This window comes from Brachyhypopomus gauderio, chromosome 20 (assembly GCF_052324685.1).
Source record: "Brachyhypopomus gauderio isolate BG-103 chromosome 20, BGAUD_0.2, whole genome shotgun sequence".
Taxonomy (NCBI): Eukaryota; Metazoa; Chordata; class Actinopteri; order Gymnotiformes; family Hypopomidae; genus Brachyhypopomus; species Brachyhypopomus gauderio.
Genome location: NC_135230.1, coordinates 585,001 through 602,343, shown reverse-complemented (window position 1 = coordinate 602,343; position 17,343 = coordinate 585,001). Strand labels below are relative to the sequence as shown.

Below are 17,343 nucleotides of genomic sequence, written 5' to 3'. Positions count from 1 at the left end.
CCCCTCTCATGTAGACACACCCCCTCTCATGTAGACACCCCCCCTCTCATGTAGACACCCCCCCCTCTCATGTAGACACCCCCCCTCTCATATAGACACCCCCCCTCTCATGTAGACACCCCCCCTCTCATATAGACACCCCCCCTCTCATGTAGACACACCCCCTCTCATGTAGACACACCCCCTCTCATGTAGACACCCCCCCTCTCATATAGACACCCCCCCTCTCATGTAGACACCCCCCCTCTCATATAGACACCCCCCCTCTCATATAGACACCCCCCCTCTCATGTAGACACCCCCCCTCTCATGTAGACACCCCCCCTCTCATATAGACACCCCCCCTCTCATGTAGACACCCCCCCTCTCGTGTAGACACCCCCCCTCTCGTGTAGACACCCCCCCTCTCATATAGACACCCCCCCTCTCATATAGACACACCCCCTCTCGTGTAGACACCCCCCTCTCATGTAGACACCCCCCCTCTCATGTAGACACCCCCCCTCTCATATAGACACACCCCCTCTCGTGTAGACACACCCCCTCTTGTGTCCATAAACTTACACATGTACAGTGCTGACCAAAAGTATTGGCACCCCAGAAAATCTGTCAGCTAATGCTTCATTTCTCCCAGAAAATGATTGCAATTACAAATATCACGATATTAAAACGTACATTTATTTTATCTTCAAAGAAAAACCACAAAAAGAATAGTCAAAAAGCCAAATTGGATATAATTTCACACCAAACATAAAAAAAGGGGGTGGACAAAAGTATTGGCACCCTTTGGAAAAATCATGTGATGCTTCTCTAATTTGTGTAAATAACAGCACCTGTTACTTACCTGTGGGACATAACAGGTGGTGGCAATAACAAAATCACACTTGCAGCCAGTTAAAATGGATTAAAGTTGACTCCTCCTCTGTCCTGTGTCCTTGTGTGTACCACATTGAGCATGGTGAAGAGAAAGAAGACCAAAAAACTGTCTGAGGACTTGAGAAGCAAAATTGTGAGGAAGCATGGGCAATCTCACGGCTACAAGTCCATCTCCAAAGACCTGAATGTTCCTGTGTCTACCGTGCGCATTGTCATCAAGACGTTTAAAGCCCATGGCACTGTGGCTAACCTCCCTAGATGTGGACGGAAAAGAAATATTGGAGAGAGAATTCAACAAACAATTGTGCGGATGGTGGATAAAGAACCTCGACTAACATCCAAACAAGTTTAATTGGGCCTGCAGTCCGAGGGTACAACAGTGCCAACCCGTACTATCCGTTGGCGTCTGAATGAAAAGGGACTCCATGGTAGGATACCCAGGAAGACCTCACTTCTGACCCAGAGACATAAAAAAGCCAGGCTGGAGTTTGCCAAAACTTACCTGAGAAAGCCAAACACATTTTGGAAGAATGTTCTCTGGTCAGATGAGACAAAAGTAGAGTTTTTTGGGAAAAGGCATCAATGAGGCCTTCAAAGAAAGAGAACATGTGGTGGAGGTTCCCTGATGTTCTGGGGTTGCTTTGCTGCCTCTGGCACTGGACTGCTTGACTGTGTGCATGACATTATGAAGTCTGAAGACTACCAACTACTTTTGCAGCATAACGTAGGGCCCAGTGTGAGAAAGCTGGTCTCCCTCAGAGGTCATGGGTCTTCCAGCAGGACAATGACCCAAAACACAATTCAAAAAGCACTAGAAAATGGTTTGAGAGAAAGCACTGGAGACTTCTAAAGTGGCCAGCAATGAGCCCAGACTTGAATCCCATAGAACACCTGTGGAGAGATCTCAAAATGGCAGTTTGGAGAAGGCACCCTTCAAATCTCAGGGACCTGGAGCAGTTTGCCAAAGAATGGTCTAAAATTCCAGCAGGGCATTGTAAGAAACTCATTGATGGTTTCCGGAAGCGGTATCAGCCTATCAAGTATTAGGCTGAGGGTGCCAATACTTTTGTCCGGCCCATTTCAAGTTTATTTGTCATTTGTACATCATGTTGGAACATAACATGCATTGAAATATTATTATAATAATAATTCTACAGCAGGGCAGCATCACATATAGTGGCAAAAACAGTACAAAAACGGAGAATATACTCACAACATACACACAGTGTATAGCAGCGATATCAGAATAAATAAAGTATATAAAATTCAAATTAGGTTTTCCAGCCTCACAGTTTGTTCAGAAGCCTGACAGCCTGTGGATAGAAGCTGTTCAGTAGCCGGGTCGTTCTAGCTTGGATGCTGTGAAGTCTCCTGCCAGATGGTATAATAGTGAACAGACCGTGTGCTGGGTGACCACTGTCTAGCCTGATCTTTTGGAGTTTTGTGTAAAATGATAATTCATTTGACTTTTTTTTCCATTTTCTTTTGTGTTTTTTTAATTGCAAGCTAAATAAATGAAGATATTAATACCAAAGCATTTGTGATTGCAATCATTTTCTGGAAGAAATTGAGTATTATCTGACAGAATTGCAGGGGTGCCAATACTTTTGGCCAGCATTGTACAGACACTGTTCAAAGATTTTAGTACTCAAAGCTGTATGGTTCTGTTGATATCATTCTAGTTTGGAAGTGGACTTTAGCATTGTGAGTAATCCATCCGGTGCATATATGTAACAGACTTCATGTGGCTGAACTCAGATATCTAACTTTTTAAATCAAATTTTCTGTAGTAAGCAAAAGCAACTATGAAATGTATTTAACTATTCAAATAGCTAGAGGAAACCTTCATAAAATTCTCTCAAATTCATGAAATTGAGAGGTCGTGTTGATGTGACCTGACATGACAGAGGTCATATTGATGTGACCTGACCTGACAGAGGTCATATTGATGTGACCTGACCTGACAGAGGTCATATTGATGTGACCTGACCTCACAGAGGTCATGTTGATGCGACTTGACCTGACAGAGGTCATATTGATGTGACCTGACCTCACAGAGGTCATATTGATGTGACCTCACACAGGTCATATTGATGTGACCTCACAGAGGTCATATTGATGGGACCTGACCTGACAGAGGTCATGTTGATGTGACCTGACCTCACAGAGGTCATGTTGATGTGACCTGACCTCACAGAGGTCATGTCGATGTGACCTGACCTCACAGAGGTCATGTTGATGTGACCTCACAGAGGTCGTGTTGATGTGACCTGACCTCACAGAGGTCGTGTTGATGTGACCTGACCTCACAGAGGTCGTGTTGGTGTGACCTCATAGACACTGTGTTGTTGCATCATTTTGTCCAGCAACACCTCTGTTCTTGTTTGTATATTTTACATTTCAAAAGGGTAACGAGGCATATTTGACATGTTTCTATAGGGTAACGAGACACCTGGAGACGGGGAGAAGGCGGAGTCAGCACGCTACAGCCGCTCTTACACATCTGGTAGCACATTGGCTGCAGAGTTTCGACGAGGGCGAAATAGAAGACTCTCTTCTAGCCTGCAGGTAAATTCTGGCCTTCTTACAATCAATCTTACAAAATAGTTGAAATACATAAATATATATATATGTGTGTGTGTGTGTGTGTGTGATTGTGATTGAAACTAGTCTGTAATAGTCTGAAATTAGTGTCATAGAGACAGATGACCGAGATAAGTGGGTCTACAGTTAAGTGCACTTATAAGGAGCTCAGTACTCTTAGAACAGGGGTATCCAAAGTGCAGCCCATGGGTCAAATGCGGCCCACTGGACCACTGCCTGTTGACCACAGCATTTTCTATTTCACCAGAAGATAATAATAATAATAATAATAATAATAATAATAATAATAATAATAATAATAATAATAATAATCTTGTATAGCACCTTTCATACATATATGCAACTCGGTGCTTTACAGAATAAATACAACATAAAAACATAACAAGCATAATAAAATAAGGTAATAAAATAAAATGTCAATTATTAAAATAGAAAGAAAGAAAACAACAATAAATAATGTAGTAAAAAATAAGATGTTTAAAATCTATTCTAAAGCTGACAGGTAACCAATGCAGTGAGTGGAGTGCAGGTGTAATATGATCTCTCTTTCTCCTGCGGGTCAGAACCCTTGCAGCCGCATTCTGAACTCTCTGTAGGTGAGAAATAGAGCTCTTTGAAAGAGCAGATAGAACAGCGTTACAATAATCTAGCCTTGATGTGATAAATGCATGGACAAGTTTTTCACTGTCAGCAGGAGAGAGCATATCTCGGACCTTAGCGATGTGTCGAGGGTGAAAATAAGCTGTCTTGTATGTAGTCATGATGTGAGATTTAAAGCTGAGCTCATTATCAAAAGTGACGCCCAAGTTCTTAACACATTGTTTACCTTCAGATTCATTTGCTTTAAATAACAAGAACCTCTGTCTTCTCTTTGTCAGACATCCATGTCTGTATATCACCTATGTACTCAAACAGTGAGCTAATTGATTTTAGGGCTTTAGATTCTAGAGAAATGTAAAGTTGAGTGTCATTTGCATATTGATGATAACTAATACCATGTTTGTTAATGATATGTGGTAATAGAAGAATATATAGGATGATAACTAATACCATGTTTGTTAATGATATGTGGTAATAGAAGAATATATAGGTTGAACAGTAAAGGCCCAATAATTGATCCTTGGGAGACTGTGTTAGTGCTGTGGAGAGCTCTGATCAAATGATCAGAGATTGCAGCATCAGTAATTTCAGTATTATTAACATCTGTACTGCCAGTTGATCGGCCCCCACACGTTTTCACCTCACCTAATCTAGCCCTCACTGCTAACGATTTGGACACCCCTGGCTCGCTATTTTGCAAGTTGGTTCTGACCATTAAGCCTTTGCAGGTTTCACATGGTTGATGTGGTGTTTCTACCCAGGTACCATGTTGGCTCCGCCCACGTGCACGCTCACCTGAAGTTCTTAGCATAATGCCCCGCCCCACAACCTTGCCCCTGCGCGTCCCACCACGGATTGCCATAACACATGCTGATACAGACAGGTAAACGCACACGCACACACACGCACACACACTCATGAATTTACAGATATATGTATCTGGGGATTTTAACATGCACACGGACGATCCAAAGGTCAGTTATGCCTAGTGCTGAGTACGGAAATAAGGAACTATGTATGGGAATAACTAACTCTATGTAATGGTTAAACTAGAGGCCAGACACAAATGGGGGAGAGGCGGGTTTATTGAAACATATACTAATATAACACGAGCAGGGACACGAAGATGCAGTAATGGGGTACAAATACAACGAGAGACTATAACAAAATAACTTAACCTAGAACGAGAATGCGGGGTTAGCGGAGGAAACAAAGAATAACCAAAACATACCAGCATAGGGGAGAGGGACCTGAACACAAAACATACCAGCATAGGGGAGAGGGACCTGAACACAAAACATACCAGCATAGGGGAGAGGGACCTGAACACAATACATACCAGCATAGGGGAGAGGGACCTGAACACAAAACATACCAGCATAGGGGAGAGGGACCTGAACACAAAACATACCAGCATAGGGGAGAGGGACCTGAACACAAAACATACCAGCATAGGGGAGAGGGACCTGAACACAAAACATACCAGCATAGGGGAGAGGGACCTGAACACAAAACATACCAGCATAGGGGAGAGGGACCTGAACACAAAACATACCAGCATAGGGGAGAGGGACCTGAACACAAAACATACCAGCATAGGGGAGAGGGACCTGAACACAAAACATACCAGCATAGGGGAGAGGGACCTGAACACAATACATACCAGCATAGGGGAGAGGGACCTGAACACAAAACATACCAGCATAGGGGAGAGGGACCTGAACACAAAACATACCAGCATAGGGGAGAGGGACCTGAACACAAAACATACCTGAGGGCAAAGGAGCGACACCAAGCAGGAGACACGAACAGACAACATTACAACAACATTACAACAACATTACAACAACACATGCTATGAGAACGAAAAGGGGAAAATGATAACAAGGGGAGCAATGACTAAAGTGAGAGTGGAGTACAAAAGACAACCAGAATAACTAAACAGACACCGGAGAACATAAACAAAGATAAATGTGAGCACTAGGGAAACTTACAATACTAATCATAACAATACTAATCATAACAATACTAATCATAACAAGCAGACAATGCAGAGCAGAGCAGTAGGGCAAAGGGGAGGAAACAAGAACTAACAACAGCGACTAGAGACAAAACTAAGAATATAACCAGGCATAGAGACAACCAGGAATCACGGAAGAGAAGGAGAGCAAGGAGGGACGCGCGTATAATGACAGACGAGGGAGGACAGGGCAGGGGAAAATAATAATAATAATAATAATAATAATAATAATAATAATAATTATTATTATTTATTTTTGTATAGCGCTTTTCAAGAACCCAAAGACACTTACATTTAAGAGTAGCAGAACAGACAGATGGAAACAAAAAAGCACAGGCAACAGACAATGAGAATAAAGCTGTAAATGGGAAGAGGTCATGAAGTATAGTAACATATTGGGAGCTGATGTTGGAGTAAAATAAAGTAGACCAGTATACATGGAGTAGACAGTGGTGTAAGGGTTTAGAGTCAGGTATTGAAGGTAAGGGGAGTGTTATAGACCAGTATACATGGAGTAGACAGTGTTGTAAGGGTTTGGAGTCAGGTATAGAAGGTAAGGGGAGTGTTATAGACCAGTATACATGGAGTAGACAGTGGTGTAAGGGTTTGGAGTCAGGTATTGAAGGTAAGGGGGGTGTTATAGGCCAGTATACATGGAGTAGACAGTGGTGTAAGGGTTTAGAGTCAGGTATTGAAGGTAAGGGGAGTGTTATAGGCCAGTATAGATGGAGTAGACAGTGGTGTAAGGGTTTGGAGTCAGGTATTGAAGGTAAGGGGAGTGTTATAGGCCAGTATACATGGAGTAGACAGTGGTGTAAGGGTTTAGAGTCAGGTATTGAAGGTAAGGGGAGTGTTATAGACCAGTATACATGGAGTAGACAGTGGTGTAAGGGTTTGGAGTCAGGTATTGAAGGTAAGGGGAGTGTTATAGGCCAGTATACATGGAGTAGACAGTGTTGTAAGGGTTTGGAGTCAGGTATAGAAGGTAAGGGGAGTGTTATAGACCAGTATACATGGAGTAGACAGTGGTGTAAGGGTTTGGAGTCAGGTATTGAAGGTAAGGGGAGTGTTATAGGCCAGTATACATGGAGTAGACAGTGGTGTAAGGGTTTAGAGTCAGGTATAGAAGGTAAGGGGAGTGTTATAGGCCAGTATAGATGGAGTAGACAGTGGTGTAAGGGTTTGGAGTCAGGTATTGAAGGTAAGGGGAGTGTTATAGGCCAGTATACATGGAGTAGACAGTGGTGTAAGGGTTTAGATTCAGGTAATGAAGGAAAGGGGAGTGTTATAGGCCAGTATACATGGAGTAGACAGTGGTGTAAGGGTTTGGAGTCAGGTATAGAAGGTAAGGGGGGTGTTATAGGCCAGTATACATGGAGTAGACAGTGGTGTAGGGGTTTAGATTCAGGTATTGAAGGTAAGGGGAGTGTTATAGGCCAGTATACATGGAGTAGACAGTGGTGTAAGGGTTTGGAGTCAGGTATAGAAGGTAAGGGGGTTGTTATAGGCCAGTATAGATGGAGTAGACAGTGGTGTAAGGGTTTAGAGTCAGGTATTGAAGGTAAGGGGAGTGTTATAGGCCAGTATACATGGAGTAGACAGTGGTGTAAGGGTTTAGAGTCAGGTATTGAAGGTAAGGGGAGTGTTATAGGCCAGTATACATGGAGTAGACAGTGGTGTAAGGGTTTGGAGTCAGGTATAGAAGGTAAGGGGAGTGTTATAGGCCAGTATACATGGAGTAGACAGTGGTGTAAGGGTTTAGAGTCAGGTATTGAAGGTAAGGGGAGTGTTATAGGCCAGTATACATGGAGTAGACAGTGGTGTAAGGGTTTAGAGTCAGGTATTGAAGGTAAGGGGGGTGTTATAGGCCAGTATACATGGAGTAGACAGTGGTGTAGGGGTTTGGAGTCAGGTATTGAAGGTAAGGGGAGTGTTATAGGCCAGTATACATGGAGTAGACAGTGGTGTAAGGGTTTAGAGTCAGGTATTGAAGGTAAGGGGAGTGTTATAGACCAGTATACATGGAGTTGACAGTGGTGTAAGGGTTTGGAGTCAGGTATTGAAGGTAAGGGGGGTGTTATAGGCCAGTATACATGGAGTAGACAGTGGTGTAGGGGTTTGGAGTCAGGTATTGAAGGTAAGGGGAGTGTTATAGGCCAGTATACATGGAGTAGACAGTGGTGTAGGGGTTTAGAGTCAGGTATTAAAGGTAAGGGGAGTGTTATAGGCCAGTATACATGGAGTTGACAGTGGTGTAGGTGTTTAGAGTCAGGTATTGAAGGTAAGGGGAGTGTTATAGGCCAGTATACATGGAGTAGACAGTGGTGTAGGGGTTTAGAGTCAGGTATTGAAGGTAAGGGGAGTGTTATAGGCCAGTATAGATGGAGTAGACAGTGGTGTAAGGGTTTGGAGTCAGGTATTGAAGGTAAGGGGAGTGTTATAGGCCAGTATACATGGAGTAGACAGTGGTGTAAGGGTTTAGAGTCAGGTATTGAAGGTAAGGGGAGTGTTATAGGCCAGTATACATGGAGTAGACAGTGGTGTAAGGGTTTGGAGTCAGGTATTGAAGGTAAGGGGAGTGTTATAGGCCAGTATACATGGAGTAGACAGTGGTGTAAGGGTTTGGAGTCAGGTATTGAAGGTAAGGGGAGTGTTATAGGCCAGTATACATGGAGTAGACAGTGGTGTAAGGGTTTGGAGTCAGGTATAGAAGGTAAGGGGAGTGTTATAGGCCAGTATACATGGAGTAGACAGTGGTGTAAGGGTTTAGAGTCAGGTATAGAAGGTAAGGGGAGTGTTATAGGCCAGTATACATGGAGTAGACAGTGGTGTAAGGGTTTAGAGTCAGGTATAGAAGGTAAGGGGAGTGTTATAGGCCAGTATACATGGAGTAGACAGTGGTGTAAGGGTTTGGAGTCAGGTATTGAAGGTAAGGGGAGTGTTATAGGCCAGTATACATGGAGTAGACAGTGGTGTAAGGGTTTAGAGTCAGGTATTGAAGGTAAGGGGAGTGTTATAGGCCAGTATACATGGAGTAGACAGTGTTGTAAGGGTTTAGAGTCAGGTATTGAAGGTAAGGGGAGTGTTATAGGCCAGTATACATGGAGTTGACAGTGGTGTAGGTGTTTAGAGTCAGGTATTGAAGGTAAGGGGAGTGTTATAGGCCAGTATACATGGAGTAGACAGTGGTGTAGGGGTTTAGAGTCAGGTATTGAAGGTAAGGGGAGTGTTATAGGCCAGTATAGATGGAGTAGACAGTGGTGTAAGGGTTTGGAGTCAGGTATTGAAGGTAAGGGGAGTGTTATAGGCCAGTATACATGGAGTAGACAGTCGTGTAAGGGTTTAGAGTCAGGTATTGAAGGTAAGGGGAGTGTTATAGGCCAGTATACATGGAGTTGACAGTGGTGTAGGTGTTTAGAGTCAGGTATTGAAGGTAAGGGGAGTGTTATAGGCCAGTATACATGGAGTAGACAGTGGTGTAAGGGTTTGGAGTCAGGTATTGAAGGTAAAGGGAGTGTTATAGGCCAGTATACATGGAGTAGACAGTGGTGTAAGGGTTTGGAGTCAGGTATAGAAGGTAAGGGGAGTGTTATAGGCCAGTATACATGGAGTAGACAGTGGTGTAAGGGTTTGGAGTCAGGTATAGAAGGTAAGGGGAGTGTTATAGGCCAGTATACATGGAGTAGACAGTGGTGTAAGGGTTTGGAGTCAGGTATAGAAGGTAAGGGGAGTGTTATAGGCCAGTATAGATGGAGTAGACAGTGGTGTAAGGGTTTAGAGTCAGGTATAGAAGGTAAGGGGAGTGTTATAGGCCAGTATACATGGAGTAGACAGTGGTGTAAGGGTTTAGAGTCAGGTATAGAAGGTAAGGGGAGTGTTATAGGCCAGTATACATGGAGTAGACAGTGGTGTAAGGGTTTGGAGTCAGGTATTGAAGGTAAGGGGAGTGTTATAGGCCAGTATACATGGAGTAGACAGTGGTGTAAGGGTTTAGAGTCAGGTATTGAAGGTAAGGGGAGTGTTATAGGCCAGTATACATGGAGTAGACAGTGTTGTAAGGGTTTAGAGTCAGGTATTGAAGGTAAGGGGAGTGTTATAGGCCAGTATACATGGAGTTGACAGTGGTGTAGGTGTTTAGAGTCAGGTATTGAAGGTAAGGGGAGTGTTATAGGCCAGTATACATGGAGTAGACAGTGGTGTAGGGGTTTAGAGTCAGGTATTGAAGGTAAGGGGAGTGTTATAGGCCAGTATAGATGGAGTAGACAGTGGTGTAAGGGTTTGGAGTCAGGTATTGAAGGTAAGGGGAGTGTTATAGGCCAGTATACATGGAGTAGACAGTGGTGTAAGGGTTTAGAGTCAGGTATTGAAGGTAAGGGGAGTGTTATAGGCCAGTATACATGGAGTTGACAGTGGTGTAGGTGTTTAGAGTCAGGTATTGAAGGTAAGGGGAGTGTTATAGGCCAGTATACATGGAGTAGACAGTGGTGTAAGGGTTTGGAGTCAGGTATTGAAGGTAAAGGGAGTGTTATAGGCCAGTATACATGGAGTAGACAGTGGTGTAAGGGTTTGGAGTCAGGTATAGAAGGTAAGGGGAGTGTTATAGGCCAGTATACATGGAGTAGACAGTGGTGTAAGGGTTTGGAGTCAGGTATAGAAGGTAAGGGGAGTGTTATAGGCCAGTATACATGGAGTAGACAGTGTTGTAAGGGTTTAGAGTCAGGTATTGAAGGTAAGGGGAGTGTTATAGGCCAGTATACATGGAGTTGACAGTGGTGTAGGTGTTTAGAGTCAGGTATTGAAGGTAAGGGGAGTGTTATAGGCCAGTATACATGGAGTAGACAGTGGTGTAGGGGTTTAGAGTCAGGTATTGAAGGTAAGGGGAGTGTTATAGGCCAGTATAGATGGAGTAGACAGTGGTGTAAGGGTTTGGAGTCAGGTATTGAAGGTAAGGGGAGTGTTATAGGCCAGTATACATGGAGTAGACAGTCGTGTAAGGGTTTAGAGTCAGGTATTGAAGGTAAGGGGAGTGTTATAGGCCAGTATACATGGAGTTGACAGTGGTGTAGGTGTTTAGAGTCAGGTATTGAAGGTAAGGGGAGTGTTATAGGCCAGTATACATGGAGTAGACAGTGGTGTAAGGGTTTGGAGTCAGGTATTGAAGGTAAAGGGAGTGTTATAGGCCAGTATACATGGAGTAGACAGTGGTGTAAGGGTTTGGAGTCAGGTATAGAAGGTAAGGGGAGTGTTATAGGCCAGTATACATGGAGTAGACAGTGGTGTAAGGGTTTGGAGTCAGGTATAGAAGGTAAGGGGAGTGTTATAGGCCAGTATACATGGAGTAGACAGTGGTGTAAGGGTTTGGAGTCAGGTATAGAAGGTAAGGGGAGTGTTATAGGCCAGTATAGATGGAGTAGACAGTGGTGTAAGGGTTTAGAGTCAGGTATAGAAGGTAAGGGGAGTGTTATAGGCCAGTATACATGGAGTAGACAGTGGTGTAAGGGTTTGGAGTCAGGTATAGAAGGTAAGGGGAGTGTTATAGGCCAGTATACATGGAGTAGACAGTGGTGTAAGGGTTTGGAGTCAGGTATTGAAGGTAAAGGGAGTGTTATAGGCCAGTATACATGGAGTAGACAGTGGTGTAAGGGTTTGGAGTCAGGTATAGAAGGTAATGGGAGTGTTATAGGCCAGTATACATGGAGTAGACAGTGGTGTAAGGGTTTGGAGTCAGGTATAGAAGGTAAGGGGGGTGTTATAGGCCAGTATAGATGGAGTAGACAGTGTTGTAAGGGTTTGGAGTCAGGTAATGAAGGTAAGGGGAGTGTTATAGGCCAGTATACATGGAGTAGACAGTGGTGTAAGGGTTTGGAGTCAGGTATAGAAGGTAAGGGGAGTGTTATAGGCCAGTATAGATGGAGTAGACAGTGGTGTAAGGGTTTGGAGTCAGGTATTGAAGGTAAGGGGAGTGTTATAGGCCAGTATAGATGGAGTAGACAGTGGTGTAAGGGTTTGGAGTCAGGTATAGAAGGTAAGGGGAGTGTTATAGGCCAGTATAAAGAGAGATGTTTTTAAGTTTGTTTGGAAGGTGGAAAAAGAAGCAGAATGTTTAACTGGAGAAGGGAGGGAGTTCCAGAGTCGATGTGCCAATCGAGAGAAAGAAAATAAATACACAAAACCCAGGGAAGTAAATGAGACACAGGTGGAAACGCTGAGGATGGGGGCGTGGCAGACAGAAGGGAAACCTCCTGTATTATATCTAATGCCATTCTGTTTGATTTTACATAAGAAACGTTGGATGAGCGACTTGCCACAGAAATCTGCAGAATCCAGTGGGCTTACGAGATTTAGTTAAATGTCTGTGCTTGAGGTACATATGAGGGATTTATTGACCTCATCTGATAGGGGTTATAACCCTAACACCAGTGCTCAGAGTGGAGAGGAGTTGTGTCCTAGTCCGACCGGGGCGATTGGTCCAGTGACCAAGTGAGACCCAGGTCCAGTAGCTTGGTGAACATGTTCTGAGGGATTATTGTGTGTAATCTAACATAGTTTGATCCACCATGTTAAAACAGGCCATGCCATGCTTTTTAGTTTTCTCTGGTCAGAATTGTTTTATGTAAAGCTCAGAATGCTGAATTTTTAAGTTCAATAAATATCCAGATTGAGTCCTCAGTGTGTGTTCTTGTCTTGCTTTTGGTCATACTCTGACAGCAGTAGCTGTGGTTCAGATGTTCAGATCGGGTAGATATACAGTTATATACATAGATATATAGATATAGCATTATATACAGGTATACAGTTCGATATACAGTTATATACAGGCAGAGGTGTCAATTCCAGGTTCAGAAAGTAAAAGTCCTCACCTGCTTGCATGTGCTAAATGAAAATGAGCACTTTCTTCTTTGATTTACAACTTTGACCTACCACCTGATTAACTTTCTGCTCCGCCCCCTGATGGGTGAAGTAAAATCTACAGAAAAGCCGCACCTCAGTATAAGCCACATTGTTCAAATCGTGGGGGAAAAAGTAGCGGCTTATAGTCCGGAAAATACGGCATATACACAGACATACAGATTTATATACATTTAGATATACAGTTAAGCACCGGTATACAGTTAAATATACAGATTTATATACAGTTAGATACACAGTTATATACAGTTAGATATACAGTTATGCACAGGTATACAGTTAGACACACAGTTATATAAAGATAGTTGTTTTATTCTGCCATAAATTACTCTGTTCTGTGAAAGATGAAGGGTGTTTTTGTGCATGTTTGAATATTGTAATAGATTTTTGTAGTTTATTGTAACTGTCTGTCTCTCTCGCTGTGTGTCTTCAGTGAGGTGGAGAATGGTGTTTCTCCGTGGGAACTCCAGGGCAGTCCTGGGCTGACACTGCGCCCCATCTTCTCTCAGTCTCAGAGGAGAGAGTCGTTTCTTTACCGCTCTGACTCTGACTACGACATGTCACCCTCACGCAACTCCTCCATGGCCAGTGAAGGGTACACACACACCTTAACAACCACACGCTCACACACACTCACCATACGCTCACACACACCTTCACAAACATACGCTCACACACACACACACCTTCACAACTATGCGTGCGCACACACACACACTCTCCATACGCTCACACACACAACCATACACTGACACACACCTTCACAACCATGCGCGCACACACACACACACACACACACACACACACACACACACTCACCATACGCTCACACACACCTTCACAAACATACGCTCACACACACACACACGCACCTTCACAACCATGCGCGCACACACACACACACACACTCACCATACGCTCACACACACAACCATACACTGACACACACCTTCACAAACATACGCTCACACACACTTTCACAACCATGCGCTCACACACACATACACACACACACACACACACACACTCACTATACACTCACACACACCTTCACAACCATACGCTCACACACATTCACCATACGCTCACACACACTCACCATACGCTCACACACACTAACCATACGCTCACACACACACTCACCATACGCTCACACACACATTCACCATACGCTCACACACACTCACCATACGCTCACACACACATTCACCATACGCTCACACACACAACCATACACTGACACACACCTTCACAAACATACGCTCACACACACCTTCATAACCATGCGCTCACACACACATACACACACACACTCACTATACGCTCACACACACCTTCACAAACATACACTCACACACACCTTCACAACCATGCGCTCACACACACATACACACACACACACACACACACTCACTATACGCTCACACACACCTTCACAACCATACGCTCACACACACATTCACCATATGCTCACACACACCTTCACATCCATGCACTCACACACACACATTCACAACCACCTTCACAAACATACGCTCACACACACTCACTATACGCTCACACACACTCACTATACGCTCACACACTCACTATACACTCACACACACTCACCATACGCTCACACACACCTTCACAACCATATATGCTCACACACACACACACAACCAACCATATGCTCACATACACAACCATACGCTCACACACACACCTTCACAACCATACGTTCACACACACACATACACACACACACACACACACAACCATATGTTCACACACACACACACACACACACACACACACACACACACACACACACACACACACTCCTTCACAACCATATGCTCACACACACACTCACCGTACGGTCACACACACACTCACAACCATATGTGCGCACACACATTCTTTTTACTCACACACACTCATGTGTGGTCACCTACACACACCCCCTCACACTCATACATACATACACACTCCCAGACACGTCTGCCCATGTACACACCTGCCCACACCCATGAGTGTATGCGCAGACACACACAGCTTGACACACTCATATCCCCGTGAGCGTGCACACACACACTTCTGAAAGTCCTTTCCTCTTCATCACACACACACATACACACACACTTTGGTCACTTCTGAAACTCCTCTCCTCTGTTCTTCATCTCACAGACACACTGCTGAAGAATTCATAGTCACCCCTTTTGCTCAGGTGAGCTACAGAAGTCATAATAACTACATTAACCATGTAACTTCAGTGTGCTGAATCATCACTCAAACCCCCTGTGTTCTATGTAGGCCTTGTTCATGTCTCACCTTTTCTCTCTTTTGCTCATTTTCGGTTTTTCTCTTTCTCAGTCATTCTGTTGTTCTCTTTCTTTCACTTCAGTTTTAGGATGCTTTTAATGGCATGACTGTATCAGGTACAATTTTGCCAAAGCAAAGCTGAACATGCTGTGTGCAAAGAATTGTATTTTTATAATTATAATAATGTTTCTAATAGTCATACATTTACAAGCAAAAATATTATTTTCTAATGTTCTAATTTACAACAACATTTTTATCAAAAACACAATTACGTAGAATCTGTAAATTATTTTTTCAGACTGGGAAGAGAGTTTCAAAACACTTTAGTTATACTCTGAAACAGTGATGCTGTGTACAACACTGATAGAGTTATGCTCTCTCTCATATGGTGTGTGTATCTCTCTCTCTCTCTCTCATGCTTTCTCTTTCTGTCTCTCTCCCTACCTCTCTCTCTCTCTATTCTGTCTTCAAGGTGCTGGCCAGCTTGCGCTCTGTCAGAAGTAATTTCACAATTCTGGCAAACCTCAACAGCTCCACTGTAAAGTTAGTGTACAGAGTTAGTGTAGTCCCTCTCTCTCCTCCCCTCCCCCATCTCCTCCCCCTCTCCCTCTCTCCTCCCCTCCCCCCCTCCCCCTCCCCCCCTCTCCCTCTCTCCTCCCCTCCCCCCTCTCCCTCTCTCCTCCCCTCCCCCCTCTCCTCCCCCTCTCCCTCTCTCCTCCCCTCCCCCATCTCCTCCCCCTCTCCCTCTCTCCTCCCCTCCTCTCTCTCCTCCCCCTCTCCCTCTCTCCTCCCCTCCCACTCCTCTTCCACACCTCCACAGACGTCTTGGTAGAGCTGGCTCTGCTGTGCACATGTGATGTCTATATAGATCTTTGTTTCTCCACAGGAGATCACCACTGAATAATCAGTCTTCTGGCCTTAGGACTTCTCCTTCAGGTTAATCCTCTTTGACACCCACATGAGGATCTGCAAAGAAACTGCAAAGCATTCTGGACAACAGTGTCTACAGTTGTTTTAAGTGTGTGTGTGTGTGTGTGTGTGTGTGTGTGTGTGTGTGTGTGGGGTGGTTGTGTATGTACATACATGTGTGTGTGTGGGGGGGGGGGGGGGGGGGTTGGGTATGTACATACACGTGTGTGGGGGGGTGTTGTGTGTGTTTGTGTTTTAGATCAAAAGTATCAGCAGCTGTCTGTGGAGACTTTAGCAGAGTTAGACTGGTGTTTGGACCAGCTGGAGACTATTCAGACACATCGCTCTGTTAGTGACATGGCATCTAGCAAGGTAACGTCCAAACACACACACACAAGAAGGTAACATCCAAACACACACACGCATGACGGTAACGTCCAAACACACACACACGCATGACGGTAACGTCCAAACACACACACACGCATGACGGTAACGTCCAAACACACACACGCATGACGGTAACGTCCAAACACACACACATGCATGACACTAACGTCCAAACACACACACACACACACACGACGGTAACGTCCAAACACACACACACACACACGACGGTAACGTCCAAACACACACACATGACGGTGATGTCCAAACATACACATGCATGACGATAATGCCCAAACACACACGATGATAACGTCCAAACACACACATGCATGACGGTAATGTCCAAACACACACATGCATGACGGTAATGTCCAAACACACACATGCATGATGGTAATGTTCAAATACACACATGCATGACGGTAATGTCCAAACACACACATGCATGACGGTAATGTTCAAATACACACATGCATGACGGTAATGTCCAAACACACACATGCATGATGGTAATGTTCAAATACACACAGGCATGACGGTAATGTCCAAACACACACATATGCATGATGGTAATGTCCAAACACACATGCATGAATGCACAGACATAATAAATTACATTATTATAAATTATCCTTACAGGTCTCCCTTTTCCTGTGTGTGTGTGTGTATTCTCAGTTTAAAAGAATGTTGAACAAGGAGTTGTCTCACTTGTCAGAGATGAGTCG

At 44.1% G+C, this 17,343-nt stretch overlaps 1 protein-coding gene across 2 annotated transcripts in view; it reads left to right on the top strand.

Moving 5' to 3' along the window:
• The window catches only part of LOC143484389 (3',5'-cyclic-AMP phosphodiesterase 4C-like), a 44,420-nt gene that overhangs the window by 11,090 nt on the left and 15,987 nt on the right, over positions 1-17,343 (top strand). The window contains exons 3-10 of one of the 2 annotated variants that reach the window (XM_076983083.1): positions 3,316-3,444; positions 4,842-4,963; positions 13,443-13,604; positions 15,182-15,221; positions 15,789-15,859; positions 16,203-16,252; positions 16,485-16,597; positions 17,294-17,343. The exon at positions 17,294-17,343 is cut by the window's right edge and continues 44 nt beyond it. In XM_076983083.1, the coding sequence (XP_076839198.1) occupies positions 3,316-3,444; positions 4,842-4,963; positions 13,443-13,604; positions 15,182-15,221; positions 15,789-15,859; positions 16,203-16,252; positions 16,485-16,597; positions 17,294-17,343 (737 nt within the window). Of the gene's footprint in view, positions 1-3,315; positions 3,445-4,841; positions 4,964-13,442; positions 13,605-15,181; positions 15,222-15,788; positions 15,860-16,202; positions 16,253-16,484; positions 16,598-17,293 lie in introns of those variants that run through there. The other variant, XM_076983084.1, reaches the window with a different exon arrangement.